We start from the raw sequence: 14,513 nt of genomic DNA, 5'->3' as shown, positions 1-14,513 counted from the left end.
ACCTACAGCCCAGTAATCGGGCCAGGCCGTTTGCCTAGAGCCCTTGTTTGTGCGGTGCCAAGAGCAAACAGCGTAGCAGCTTCCAGTGAGGTGCAGCTGGACCAGCAGCAGTCCTCTGCCTGCCAGGTCCCTTGTCACACACGCCACGGTCCTCAGCTAACGCCACTGTTCCAAACAGCAGCTCCTGAGCCATTCCTGGGTACAAGTCATGAGAAACCAGCATGATTTGCACAGAAGATAACCTCGTTCAGCAACACCCTTTGTGTTCTCCGCAGATCTAGCGCAGTGTGGGTTAGCTTTGCCAGCTGTCTTCTGTGTATTGGTCGTAAACCGGGCAGCTTTTTGAGCTCCATTTAGTGAGCTAGAAAAAGGCATGAGTCCTAGTGAGCAATTAACTGGAATTAATCCTGCAGTTCTGCTTATTTGTGGGTAACCTAACCCTGCCATGGACTGGAAAGGTTGAGGAGACTTTCCAGTATTGACTTTGTAATTAAAAATAGAGGTAAGGAGGCGAGGTAAATGAAATTGCTCTGAGTAGTGCTCGTTCCTGTATCTCTCCTAAGTAGGTTATGTTGACTGTTCCTTATTAGTTTTGAAGCTGCAGGTGCCTGGATCCTGCTGTCTTTCATAACAGCCTTCGTGGTTTGTTTGGCAGAAGATGATTAAATCAGGCAGGGGTGGACGCTGAGCAAACAGTGACAATATCTTCTTCCTACAGGTTGTAAACTAGGTCAGGGGATGAAGCCTCAAAGTACATGTGATGGAAATTTCTTCTAGAAAGACCTCTGCAGCAAGCATAGGCAATAATAAACCAGTGCTGGATTACCGCACTTGTGTGGACACCACTTTGTAATGAACACACCAATTTCTTTTCTAGAGAAGCGCATTGTGCTCAGAGCCTGGCTCCATTTCCACTGCCTGAGACATGGGTTAAGCTTGGTCTGCAGCATTTCCAGTGCCTCGTGTCCAGCTGTTTAGAGTTTGGTGGGAAGGTAAAGAGTTATGTCAGTGCTACCCTGTTGAAGTAAAAAACAAGGAGTTATCCCCGCATGGTCAACAGTTCTGGTTAATTTTTTTAAGTACCTTTTTTATAAGCTGGGACAGACATTTCTGACTCTGTCCTTTTAAAGAGACTTGTCAGATACAGGCCACGTTTCAAAACAACAAACTGTTTGGTAAAAGACAGTTAAATTTTAGACTCTTGAAACTAAACCAAATATGAGAAATTACCTTCTGGTGCATTTAGCCTTGCAGGTGGCTTGGTGAATGTTTTTGACTGTATTTTCCGAAAAGATCATTGGATTTCAGTTTGGTTTTGTTCCTTTCCTCCAGAAATTCCTAGCAGTATTGTAGTTTCCAAGTGGTGTTTGCTTGTTGTTAGTGGTTTCTTTGGTCTAAGTGATCCATTAGTCTTAATTAGGAGGGATGGGATGGAGTCTCTCGGCTGTGCTTGGCTTTGCCTGGGGAGCCTGTGAGGCCCTGAGCCGGGCTCCCTGTAGGTGAGAGTAACCTGGAGGACGGGTTTGCAATGCCTCGGGGCTCTTCGGCTGCAAGTGGCCTGGCCTCAGCTCCCCAAGGGAGAGAGAGGAGCAGCGGGCAGTGCTCCTCAGCACCGCCTGCCTTGGAGTGGCTCCTCCCGGGGACAGCCCCTGCAGCCAGAGGATGAGCCGAGCTGGGTTCCTCTGGTTCCCAGGGCCAGAGCAGGGAGGAGGAGCAACCAAAGGTGCACCAGGGCATTCTGAGGACCTGAGGAACTGAGGCTTTGTTTCTGCTGTTTCTCAGCAGCCGGTTTCTGGTACAGCCCACTTAGCCGGCTAGTTTTGAGAGACCCGCAGGCATGGAGAGGGCACGGGGAAGGTCTCCAGCACTTTGTTTCCCCAGTTGGGCTGGTGCTTTCACAAATTTTCCTTCACTCTTCCAACGTTCTCTCTGCGGTTCTGATTCTTCTGGAGATTAATGCTGCTGCAGGTGCTGATGGCAACTATTCCCCCTGCTCACCCGGGCATTTGCCGCTTGGTGCCACATGGACTCCGTGCCCAGGTATGCAGATCATCCCAGTGTGCAGGGAAGAGGTGCTAACCTGAGCTGCCACCGCAGGGGTGGGGTGTGGGTGGAGGGTGGTGGTTGGTGTTTGTGCACCCGCTGGGTGTGTGACGAGGACAGACAGCGGGTTGGCACTTCCCATATCAACACGTTGCGCTTTCCTTTCCCAGTTGGGTTTTTTGTTCATCTGCGGCATTGTTTGAGGCCGAACATCAGAGCTGTGTGTATTGGTTCAGCCGGGCTGGATTTCCAGCGGGCTGGAAGAGCAGCAGGGACAGGAATAGGCCATGGCTATGCTATAGCTGCCTTGGCACAGCCCAGCTGAGCTGGCGGTGACGCCTGGAAAACCCAGGGAGCACCATGTGCATGTAGGCAGTGCTCGGGAGCTGTCTGCTGCCAAATCGAGTCCAGAGCACCCTTGGAGGAGCCTGGTACTGTGCTCTAAGGTGTTTGCAGTGCAACTAGCCAAGTGGGCCAACGGATTGTGAGTACTTTTTGTGGAACAAATCTGATTACTCCAATTATTGCAGAGTTAGCGCTCATGCAAAACTAAGTCTATGGGTAAATCCTGACCACCTAAGGCTGAGAAACAAAGAGGAAAAGCAGGATTAAGATGAATTAGTGCAGGTCAGTTCCCTTGTTGCAGCAATGTGGAAAGCAGGTACATGTGATGTACAAAAACAAACTGTCTCCTGGCGAGGCTTCTGCGGGGCATGGAGCGTGCTGTGGTGCGGCCATCTGCCAGCACTCCTTCCTCCCTGCGCACACCTCCCGACTCCCGTCCCTCCATACAGAGCTTTCGAGCCTCTTGGTAGTCCTCTTCCTGCGGTGGTTTAGGCTCTCAAAGGTGAACGCACGCTTTCCTGAGGCTGAAATGCTGCTGGCGTTAGGGTTACCCGTAAGGAAGGGGCTGCAGCAGGAGAGCAGTAGCTGGTTGCCCATCCTGTTTCGTTCCCTCTCTGCTTGCTCGGTGCTCGGGTGATTACAAAACCACAGTGTGGTTCCCAGTGCTGTTATTTGGTGGATATGGTGTTATCTTGGGGGCAGGAGGGTGTTTGTCTGTGGGTTGGAGGGCACAAATCCCAAGGGGGGACCAAGATTGTAAAAATTCTGCTGTTCTTAGAGGAAAAGTTGTGAATAAGCCTAGAAACAAGCTGGTAATGGAGAGCCTAATGGTGAGGCAGAGCCCCAGGCATCATCTGGTGCAGCAACAAATCCTTCAGAAACCAGTGCAGTTTGTTCTGAAAAATCTTACGTTGCGAATATGATAAATGAGCTGCTTGGGTTCTGTTGTGTCAGATCTGTAAAAACAAAGCCACTTCCGAGGCCTAAATGCCTGTCCCTTGCCACCTTCTGAGCGGCCGTGTGTTTTGTTCGCAGGTGCTTGAGACTTTCGCTGGACGCCTGATTCGCGTAGGAGTCCTAGCCAGGCGGGAGGTTCCCAGGCTTACCAAGTACCAGATCATCCTCGCGAGAGACCAGTACAGAAAAAACCCTTCTTCACAGAACATGGTAAAGGACTTTGCCTCTCTCGCCCTCTGGAAGGGGTGAGGGAATGCTAACCCTCCAGAGCGTACGTTGTTCCACCATGCACTTTAAGTTGGAATTCCTTTGTGACGTGATTCCTGATGCTTGTCGATGTCGGGAGGTAACGGCGAGTCTGTTCTGTTTTCCAGGGAATACACCAAGGCGTAATTGAAGGAGATTTTGCACTTTGTATCAGTTTATATCATGGTTACGAGCTGCTGTTGCAGATGGGAGTGCGGTCATTGTTTATCTACCTTAGTGGAATTATGGATGGATCAAAAGGTGAAGTGTCTTCAGAAACACCCTTCCACTCCTCCCCGTGTCACTTACCTCAGCTGCCTGGCTAGGTTTGCACAAAACATCTCATGTAATGGATGGGTTGTGAATATACCTGGTGTTTTCCCCTTTGTCCCTCCTGGAAATAGGATAGCGCAATATCCAAGAATTGTGTGTCGCAGAGTATAAAAATATTCTCTATTTGGGACAGCAAATGTGTTTATATGGCAGCAGCTCTGAGAAAATCAGGCAGAAAGGGAGTAAGCAGCCGTACTATCACAGGGAGACAGAGAATAGCCATTAAACAGTTTAAATGGAGAACTTGCTCCTCCCCTGCAGCAAACCCATGTGTGAGTTTTAAGCAACTTTGCCAGAAGATTACAGATTCAGATGTGTCACACCGGAATTTCTATCCCAGCTGTCCAATCTCATCGCGCTCACTAAGCACAGTACTAAGTTGTCCCTGTCTTCCTTCTTCTTTTCTCAGTCGAGATGGCAGGAGCTGTGCACGCTGCTCCAGGTGTGCGTACAGTGTGAATTCACCCCATGATGCAATAATGCTCTGTCTGGCCTCCCTTTGTTTTCCTGCTCCTGTCACAGGGAGCAAAAGCCCCTTCTCCTGCAGCACTGCTTCACTGAACGGGCACTGCTCTGCCCTGCATCCGGACCAAAAGCCTGCAGTGGCTGCTCGGTGCTCTGCAACACCTGCAGAGTGTGTTATCACAGTGTGCACGGGCTGGTGATAAGGTCTCATCAGTGTGATGCTTTTGGCGTTTTTACAGATTACTGTTTCACGTGCTCTTGTTAGCGCTAGGCACCAGAGAGCTCTTCCCGTCTGTCCTAGTCCCTCAGATCCATCGAACCCCTGTCCGCTATTGAAAGGAGGCGGATGGAAAATAGTTCTAATAAATAGGTCTTTTGTGCTGGTGTTCTGGTGAGTTTGGTTTCTGGTCTGAGGGGAACAAAATTCTTTTCGACATTGACATAAAATCACGCATGAAACTTCTTAAATTTAGCTTTTAGTCTGGGTCCCCTTCTCATTGTGTAACTGGCAGCATCTCATAGGATCACAGGGTGGTTTGGGCTGGAAGGGACCTTAAAGACCATCTTAAAGACCACCTGCCATGGGCAGGGACATCGTCAGCTAGAGCAGGTCACTGAAAGCCCCATCCAACACTGCCAGGGATGGGGCACCCACAACTTCTCTAGGCAACCTGGGCCAGTGTCTCACCCCCTCGTCATTTCTGCATTGGGCTTTTCTAGGGCTAAATGGTTGCAGTAAAAGTCCTTAGCTTGCCCCCAGGACCAAGCTTCTGTCTATAAATGTGGTTTTCTTGTTTAAATTTGTGTTTTCGTGTTTAAATTTTATAACGGCACCTTCCCTGAAAACGTGTGGATGCCAGCCCATGTTTACTACCTTTCCTAAAGCTAACAGCTGTCTCCTAGCTCTTGAAAGGAGCTGGCGGCTTCTGGGAAAGCATGTCTTTTGGAGAACAAAAATTCCATTCCCTCCGGAGATGAAACACTGATGGATTTCATCCTTTTCCAAAGGGTTAACCCGGACGAAGACTGAGCTCGGTCGCAATGAGGACTTCATGAGGCTGTATCAGCAGCTTGGAGACATGTTTGCAGACACCTCTCTGGCTGCAGCAAATGGAAATGCTTACAGCAGCAAAACAGGTCAGTATTTTCCCTTTAGGGACAGAATATTTACTTACTGTGTAAAGGAAAGTGTCGGTACCTCTGGGTAGTTTGTAGCTGCAGGAAGCTGTTGGCCGTGCTGCCCTCGGCTGTTCTTTTTTCCGGATATTCTTGGATATTCTTCATTCCCCAGACTGTGACCTGTCTGTCTATCTGCTCTTGGTGGCTTTAGCTACCCACAAACAAGTGTTCTATGTTTTAAGTTTTAAATTTGATTTAAAATGAAAAGTTAAACTATTACAGTGTGACTGTATCGGCAGTAACAACACCTGCTCAGACACTGGGTTCAACTGTACTTCCCTGAGGAGTTCATGGATTTGATAGGGAATGGAATTGGAACCAGTGTCAGGGTTTTGTGTGTCTGACTTGGAGAATAACAGTGAGAGGAAATGAAGTTCATGAAACCTTCGTACTTGCTGTAGCTTTACTTATATCTTTAATTGCTTTATTTCCTTTTCAGAGTTTGAAAATAAAAAGGATTTTATCTACAGCCACCCAAAGTTAAGGAAATTGGAAGAAATTGTAGTAGAACACTTCAAATCCTGGAAAAAGGGATGTGCTGGTGAGTCCCGACAACTTGGAGAAGTATCTGAAGGGCTAAACCTGTGGGTGAAAACAATAATAACCTACTGGTTTATTTCCTTATTTGATCAAGTGCTGCTTTATTGGTGTGTGTGCTCCTGTGGTTCGTGTGTGTATATCTGTGCATGTGTCTTGTGTGGAAAAGTCCTCTTCAGAACACCTGTACCGTCACCTTTCCTTAAGAAAACACATCCCAGAAGTTATGATGATTCATTTGATATAAACTGCTCTAACAGCTTAGTGATCTCATGGGTTTTATAGTCGCAGAGAGTGTTCTGGAAACCCTCTCTCAGGGCAGAGCTGCCCTCACCTCCTGCAGGGCTGGATGCGACGCAGTTCTGGAGTTTAAGGGTCCCAGTTCTGCTCGGCTGGTGCCTGGTGCTGAGAATGACAGGCTCCGAGGCATCCGCTGACGTTCAGCACCTCCAGTTACATTCGTCTGTCTCTTGTTCTTTTTCATCTTGACCAAAAGGGAGAACAGCAAGGTGTCATCCAGTAGTGTGAGGTTGTGAAGGAGAGTGATTCTGAATCTCTCAGACCTCTCTGGCTGTAGGACGCGTCAGCCTCTTGATGCAGCTGGTGCTTTTGGAATGATGGCATCGGTAACAGCAACTGCTTCACCAGGTCCTTGTCTGGTTGGATCCCTGTGCTCTGGGAGGTTCTGGCAATCTCTGACCTGCCCTTCTGTTTTGCTTTGCTGGGTTTTTCCTCCTTAGCTGCTTGATTCTCAGAATACACTTGGAATGGCTGCCACTTTCTAGTTCCCTCATCTCTGGTTTTGTTAGTTCCTAGTATGTCCAAATGCATTTAATCAAATTACTTCTTTTCTTCCCGCACCCTGCCCCTTTCCATTCATCCTTCCTGCTGGCCTCCCGGCCTCCCGCCACACCTCTGTCTTGTTTCCTGTGACAACATCTTTCTAAGCTATTGCCTTTTGGTTTCAGACGCTGTTTTCTGTACTGGGGTCACTTTAACTGAGTTTCCTAGCTAATACTCCTCCCTCTTCCATAGCGTGGGGGTCATGAGTCCCATTGGATAGCTTTTTCTTGCAACGCTGGTCAGACCTGCCTCTCACTATTACTGACAGGTAGTCACTGCGAATGGCTTGGGTTTGTCTGTGTGCATGAGCCTCAGCGGTGAGTGGGCATGAGCCGTAAGGCTTTACAGTGATAAATATGAAATTACAGTAACTATGCAGGAAGAAATACAGCATCTCTTACAGTGTGACTGGCGAGCTGTGCTAGCAGGTCGAGTCGTGCCTTCCGCCAGGTCTGTAAGGGGTTCCTGCTGTCCGTCCTCACTCCCAGTCACCGTAACCTCCTTTGTCCTTGTCACTAACACGCGAGGTCAAGGTAGTAAGCTCCAGCTTGTCTCCTGAGCTCGTGCCTCTCCAGCCCAAATGCAGCTGACAGAAGTGGTGAGGCACTGTGGATTTATTTATTTGCCTTATTATTCACTGCGTCATCGAGTCTCTGATGATCCCTTCCGAGCAATAACCCCAAACCTGTATTTCTACCCTTACTCCCTGTTTCTTGCAAGTAAAGTCTAAATTCACAGGTACACAAGTAGCTACATGATAATGCTGGGTTTGGACTCTGAACAGAGCCCACACCCATGTCCTGATTTCTCCCTCCTCCAGACAGGAACTTGTCATGAGTCTGTCAATAAACACTCGAGTGCTTATTAAGATTCCAAGCGTAATGGCATGTGTCCTTGCTCCTCCAGAAGGCTCTGGGATAAAAGCCTCAATCATTTAGCCGAGCAGTGGAAAATACTCGGGCCGTTTGTGTCAGGAACTCAGGCAAGTGTGCAGGATCTCCCCTGAACTTAGCTGTGCTTTGGGCCAGTTACGCAGCACCGAGTGCTCTGAACTGTGGTTTACCATGTTTGTTCCTGTGTAGTTTTTAGAACAAACTGTTCTGTAGTTTTTAGAACAAATAAAAAAGTGCTGGAAAGCACTTTCGTGGAAAAGCCCCACGTTTGAGGTGGAGAAGGAGAGCATGAGTAGCCTAAGTTGTCACCTGGGTCAGGAGCAACTCTCTTTCTTCCATTTGACAGGAAACCTCTCACATGAGAACTTGTCCCCAGTTGCCTGAGCAAGCTCGGAACCACTTCTAACTGGTGCCCAGGCGGGCTAAGCCTGAGCTCCCTGACCACATAGCTATGGCCCTGCTTTGCCATCTGGGGGAGTGCCAGGCAGCACGCGGGCCATCCCCTGAGAGGTGTTGGCTCAGCACAGTGAGCTTCTCCCGCTAATCCGCCATGCCTGGATTACTTGTCAGATTGATTATGGGCTGCTAATGTCTTCGGTTTCCCAGGGCTGGTTCTGGATAAGGTCAAGGCGGTAACGACAGTAGCGTAACATTTCCATGGTACAGGGACAGATGCTGCTGAGCATTGGTGCTATTCAAGTCATGAGATCATGCTAAAAATAGATCGAGAATGATGTTGTTCAGAATAAAGTCAGTGGAGGAGAATAGTGTGGACTCCTATAAGATGCATCCAGCCTGCTCTATCTCTGAAACACGTGGCTTGTCCCTCTGCCCTGGGTGGCACGTAGTGCAGAACACGCTGTAGCAGTGTTGCAGTTGCCTGGTTTCTAGCTAAAACATCGAATCATATTCACTGTGTTACTAAAGCTGACTTCCAGAGACTTGCCCTCAAACCTGAGCTTTCCAAAGCGCCGTTAGAAACGGCACGTTCTCACCATGGCTGGTGCGAATCCTCCATGGGCGGAATACCGCGCGGGTTCTGAGGAGAGGTGGCTTGAGCAGGTATGTCTCGGAGCCTTTTCTGGGAGTTTGGCTAAATAGCATGAGGCTCCTGACTGTCACTTTTATCTGCTGGATTTGTTTATTTATTGACTTGTTAGGGTTTTTTTTCTAAATGAAATTTCTTTTAAAGAAAACTTTGAAAATCAAAATGGAGTATCCTTGGACAAACTCTTCCCATTACATGAGATGAGAGCTGTGAATGTGAGGCTTGGAGGATGGACCTGTCCTTACTTTCTTACTGGTAATTATTTAATTTGCAGTCAAAAAGCTTTTCTGTCTTTTTGAAATGAAGCAGATGCCGTGACGAGTGACAGCGCGCCCATGGATACCCGCGTGATGATCTTCTCTTCCTTCCGGGACAGCGTGCAGGAAATCGCCGAAATGCTCTCCCGGCTCCAGCCGGTGGTGAGAGTGATGACCTTTGTGGGCCACTCCACGGGGAAGGGCATAAAAGGCTTCACACAAAAGGAGCAGCTCGAGGTAACGACTCGAAATACCGATGGAGAGTATTGCTGTGCAAGTAACTGCAGGAGTACTGGTAGAGGGAGAGTGGCAGTGGCTGGGCTTGAAAGGGTCCCTGGGAAATTCCTGAGTAGTTCAGCTGCTTTCAGAGTATCCAAAATGATGCTCCCTGAACAGAGTAAGAGGAAATATTGTACGTGTCTACATTCTATTAACAACTGCTAACTTCTGCATATTTGATAATCTGGGGGAGCATTCAAGTTGCTTCGGGGACTTCTTTTTTCTTGTAGGTAAAATAAAAATACAAATTTTGATCTAGCAAAGTTAAAAACCAAACCACTCCTGAATTACAAAGCTGGGAGGATGGCGTTTAGAAGGCTGCTGTAGCTGGAGTTGCAGTAAGGTGTGCTTTCTGACTGTATTTCAGAGCTGAAGAGTTGGTATCTTGAGAACATTAGTGGACAGTAATTGATCATGGGCCAGTAGCTGGCAAGTTCAGAAAGACTCAGTTTGGTAGTTCGAAAATATTAAATTATTTTTTCAACTTCTCTCTGAACCTAGAAAAACTGCAAAGTGTGTGTCAGGGGCCTTCTGGCTCCCGCGTTAACTCTGCTTTTAACTGTCCTTTCAGGTGGTAAGACGCTTCCGCGAAGGTGGGTATAACACCCTGGTCTCCACCTGTGTTGGGGAGGAAGGCTTAGACATCGGAGAAGTTGATCTCATCATCTGCTTTGACGCTCAAAAAAGCCCGATTCGCCTGGTGCAGAGGATGGGCCGGACGGGGCGCAGGCGCCAAGGCAGGATCGTTGTCATCCTCGCCGAGGGGCGGGAGGAACGGGTGAGTGCATGGCTTTCTTTGCATGGGGAAAACAAAGTCCCTTGTTTAGGCTGTTGCAGGGAACCCTATCCTGTGCTTTAGAAATCACCGCAGTCCTGAGCGCTCACAGCAACACCCGGATGGTCCCTGCAGGAAAGTGTCATACCCCAGGATATTCTGAGAAGACATGAAGGGCTTCAGGCCTCTGTTCGAAATGTCACTGGTGTTGTAAATGATAAGTGGGAGCTCAGAAAGCGCCGGGGTTTTACCAGGGTGCAGAGCAAGGTGTGGAAGAGCTGGGATGAGCCCTGCGAGAGGGAGCCCTGGCAGCGTCATGCTCTGAACTGCTGACGACGCTGCGCTTCCAGGGCGGGACTTAGTGGGAGCAGACTTATGTGTGAGGGCTGAAGAGATCAGCTTAACTGGAAATCTACTTTTGTTAAATTCCTGAACCTCAGCACTCACTCTGGAGGACAATTAATCATCTCTGAGTGCAGGCTGCTCCTTGGGGAGCTAATGTACCCTTGGAAGTGTGAACTGCGAGGGGGGGGCTGCCCAGCTTCACCCCACAGCCCCTGTCGCCAGCCTGCGGGCAGGGTTTGGTGGGAGGAGGCGAGGCTGTCCCTGTGGACAGGACATTGCTCTGCTGACAGTGGTGCGGAGCAACCTGTGTCCCTGCAGGTCTGTTGTGCAGCGCCTGTTCCACCGCGAGGTGTTTTTAGGGAGCACCTTGCTTCAGCTGAAAACCGATTCCTTTTTTCTGCTGGTTTTGTTTACATGTGAAGGTTGGTCCTGAGCTGGGTCAGGTTTCATGACAGAGGAGTGAGATCTGCGTAGGCTGACTGTAAACCCAGAATTTCAGAGTCTTGCTGTTGTTCCATTCATTCCAGTCAGCATTGTGCCTCTGGTTTAGAGCTGCAGGTAGCAGGGGTGTAGTTCTGCATGAGGGTCCAAGGAGTCCTGCCTGAGGGGAAGGAAGCTGCTTTGGCAGAGGAGAGTTTGGAGTGGTGTAAGTGAGTGGTGTTTGTAACTATTCTCTCACACTGCTTATGAAGACTGGTCCTACTGAAAGCTCTGCTCTCTATTGGGACCTGGAAATGGTCCCTTAAATTCCTTGGAGTTTCTCCTAAGTAGCCTTGTTACTGGCTGCTGCAGGTTTTCTCAGAAATCTCTGAAGCAGAACCTTCCCCCAGTAGGGTAGTAATTTTATATATTTTTGTTCTGAGATCCTGAAATAAATCCAGCTGCTGAACAGGACAGGCTGGCTTGGCTTGGTTTGGTTTGGCTTGGGTGGGTTTTCTCCTTTTTTTGGTTGAGTCTCCTTCCAGATCTGTTAATGTGGAGATTCTGCCCCATCACGTAACTTGCAGCTGAAGTGATTAATGGTCTTATAAATTAGTGGAAATTGATCCTTTCCTTGATTTTGTTTTTTGGGTTTTTTTGTTTTTTTTTTTTTAATCAAACTACTTCGAGTCAATTGTGAAGCTTCTGAAGACATTTTATTGAGAAACATTGGTAAAAGCGAGTCTGGAAGTTTGCCATTTGCCAGGAGTTTCCCTCACAGTGTCTATTGCCCTGTCCCGGTCCTCAGGCGTTTGCTCGCCGGCTCTGGCTCTCCCATGTGGCAGCGCTCTGCGTCTCCACACCTCATGCCCTGGCACCCTGCATGTGCCCCAGTGTTTGGCTTAGAGCTCTTCCGCCGTCCCGCTCGGCTTGTTCTGAGATGTGTTCTTTGGGTGTGGGGTTTGTAACGCCTGGCGACAGCTCAGCCTGGAAGGTTGCTGGGAGGTGTGGGTTCAGCCAGCCCAGAGCAGGGCCCAGGAGCCCACAGCCCCGCGGGCTCCCCTCAGCCAGGCTGACGCGCTGTGAAGCTCAGGAAACACGCTGTCTCGGGAACAGCCGAGTAACAAGTCTGTTAAGCAATGAATTTGGTAATATTGGGGGGTGTTCTATAAAAAGACTTTTTTTGCCTGTTTTGGGCTTAAAATCTCTGTATTGGAGTGCAGGAGGGACAGTTTGTTAGAGCTAGTCGTTAACCTCATCCTGTGTTAGGTGGGGAGCATCCTTTTGTGCCCGTCTCCTCTAATCCTGGCTTTCCAAGATCATCTCGCAGTCACGCAGAGCTGCCGTACGTCACCCGCAGAGCACCGCACTGCCCAGCTGGGCACACTGTCCCAGCAGCGACCTGCCACAGGGACTCGGAGAGGAGTGTGAGGACAAGAAAGACTCGGGCCAGGGGATGCAGCTCCAGAGGGGGCACCAGCTTCTTCCCTTAGTTTCTCTGTCTTTGTCCTGGTGTCTCTGTTGCACAATAGAAATGGAGGGTAATTAAGAGGCCTTGGAGTGTGTACGACATTAACAAATGATCTTACGCGGTTTTTTTGCTTGACCTCCTTTCTTTGTTTCTGATGTAATCTAATTACCATCATCCCCCTATCTATTGCAGATTGCAGATTCCCCCGGGCAAGGGCTGCGTTTCTTTCTCTCAAGGGCCTGCCAACCTCTGGTCCATTTACAGAGCATGAAAACTGAGCCTGCCTGTGTGGTTTGTGTTGTTGCAACTTAAAGAACAACCACTGTTCTTTGGGGCTTCCTTGCTTTTTGGTACATTTGCTTTTGAATGTTTTACCTGGGCACAAACCCATGATAATTCAAATTTAATTTGACTTAGTTTTTGGGTTTTATCTTTTCTTCTGTACTAAAATATCTGACAGAACATAAAGAATGGGAAACCCCACAGGCACTCGGGTGCTCCTTTACTTTTGGTCAAGTGCTGTAGAAAAACAATCTAACAACATCTGGTTTATCTTCTCTCTTACAGACATACAACCAGAGCCAGCTGAACAAACGGAGCATCCTCAAAGCTATTTCAGGGAACAAAATGCTTCGTTTCTACCAGCGCAGCCCACGTATGATTCCAGAGGGCATAAACCCGAAACTGCATAAGATGTTTATTACTGCTGAAGAATACGAGCCCAGCAGCTCAGGAACACTTTCTACAGAGAGAAGAGCCAGTTCTCTGCAGCGTAAATCTGCTCCCTTTTCCTGTGTCGCTGGTAAGAGGATTACGGTGTTCTTCTGAGCTGGGTGTAAGCGGCTCTCTCATGGTGCTCTCTTACAGCCTGTCAGAACCGCGGGCTCGCAGCAGTTTCAGGGCTCCAGAGAAGTATGATTTCTGTCAGCTGTAGCCTCTGACTGTGACACTGTGCTGGCTGCTGCTTGGATTGCTCATCCTGTCCCTTCAGCCTCCTCACATCAGCGCGCTGCCCTTATGGATCCGCACCTGGCATCAGACACTTGTTTCGTGTGTCTCCATGGAGCCAGGGACTGGAGGTCAGAGACTCCAGCCCAACAGAAGAGACAAATGCTGATGGTGTCTCCTGATAGGCAGGTGGCATAACTGTCACTGAAATGTTTGGTGATAATTCGATACCAAATCTGGTTTTGGGCTTTGAGAGATCAACTTAATGACTTTATTAATACGAGAGAAGTTATGTCTTACACCGCTGTAGATGGCAGTCAACCAGGAACGCGTGAAAGCGAGAGGATTTTGAGGGGAGGAGAAATCCAGGGTAGGAGATCTATGAATTGCATGCACCATGGAGGAAAATTAAAGAGAGAAATGGCTCTGTAGCTGATGCGGTTCCATGGCACTGAAATGCTCAGCAAACTGGACGCAGGGACAAGATAGGAAGAAGGAGCTAAGGGTTGTAAGTGCTTGGAAATTGGCTCGAACTCATTGGTGAAGGGCTTTCTGTGAAGACCAAGGACAACTTCTTGAACGAAGAAACTCCTAAGAACCTTGGGACTCTTCATGCATCAGTGTGCGAGTGGTTAGACTGTTGGTTATCACATGCTTCTGATCACAGAAACTCTTACTGTCCAACGTGGCATCTGCTCTTTGCACACACAGTCCAGGGCAGACTACAGGCTGACCGTAGAAAGGTGCAGCAAGGTACAAAATCAGGCAGAGGAACATCACCTTCCCCTTGGTCTCCCAAACAGTCCTGCTGTCTCCCGTGGTGCAGCTCAATCCCAACGTGCCAGCCTTGGCCCAAACACTCTGTCGGTGAAAGCATGTGCTGCAGACCCGGTGGCAATGATCCTTCTGATGACAACGCTTCCCGTTCTGCACCGGAGCCTCCTGTAACGCTGGTCTGTGGCTGTGTGCACAGCCCGGGTGGCGGGCAGCGAGGAGAGCCAAGGGTGGCCTAAACAGACACCAAACAAACAGAGCAGAACGTGGATCCTTTGGAAGCCTGTCCTAGAAAATAGAAATGAGAGGCGGTACCTGCATAGAGCAGATAATGTGCTGAACAAATTTCCTGCTG

General features: G+C 48.9%; 1 protein-coding gene across 1 annotated transcript in view; it reads left to right on the top strand.

Moving 5' to 3' along the window:
* Positions 1-3,423: 3,423 nt before the first annotated feature.
* The window catches only part of FANCM (Fanconi anemia, complementation group M), a gene marked incomplete at its 5' end in the record, with an annotated part of 39,473 nt that continues 28,383 nt past the window's right edge, over positions 3,424-14,513 (top strand). Inside the window, 7 exons of the mRNA XM_010132263.1 lie at positions 3,424-3,555; positions 3,720-3,852; positions 5,398-5,526; positions 6,008-6,103; positions 9,199-9,383; positions 9,997-10,203; positions 13,004-13,252. Of these exons, the coding sequence (XP_010130565.1) occupies positions 3,424-3,555; positions 3,720-3,852; positions 5,398-5,526; positions 6,008-6,103; positions 9,199-9,383; positions 9,997-10,203; positions 13,004-13,252 (1,131 nt within the window). The remainder of the gene's footprint in view (positions 3,556-3,719; positions 3,853-5,397; positions 5,527-6,007; positions 6,104-9,198; positions 9,384-9,996; positions 10,204-13,003; positions 13,253-14,513) is intronic.

This window comes from Buceros rhinoceros, unplaced genomic scaffold (genome assembly GCF_000710305.1).
Source record: "Buceros rhinoceros silvestris isolate BGI_N320 unplaced genomic scaffold, ASM71030v1 scaffold23102, whole genome shotgun sequence".
NCBI classification, from domain to species: Eukaryota; Metazoa; Chordata; class Aves; order Bucerotiformes; family Bucerotidae; genus Buceros; species Buceros rhinoceros.
The sequence above is the reverse complement of the archived record's forward strand: the minus strand, read 5'-3'. Positions and strand labels throughout refer to the sequence as shown.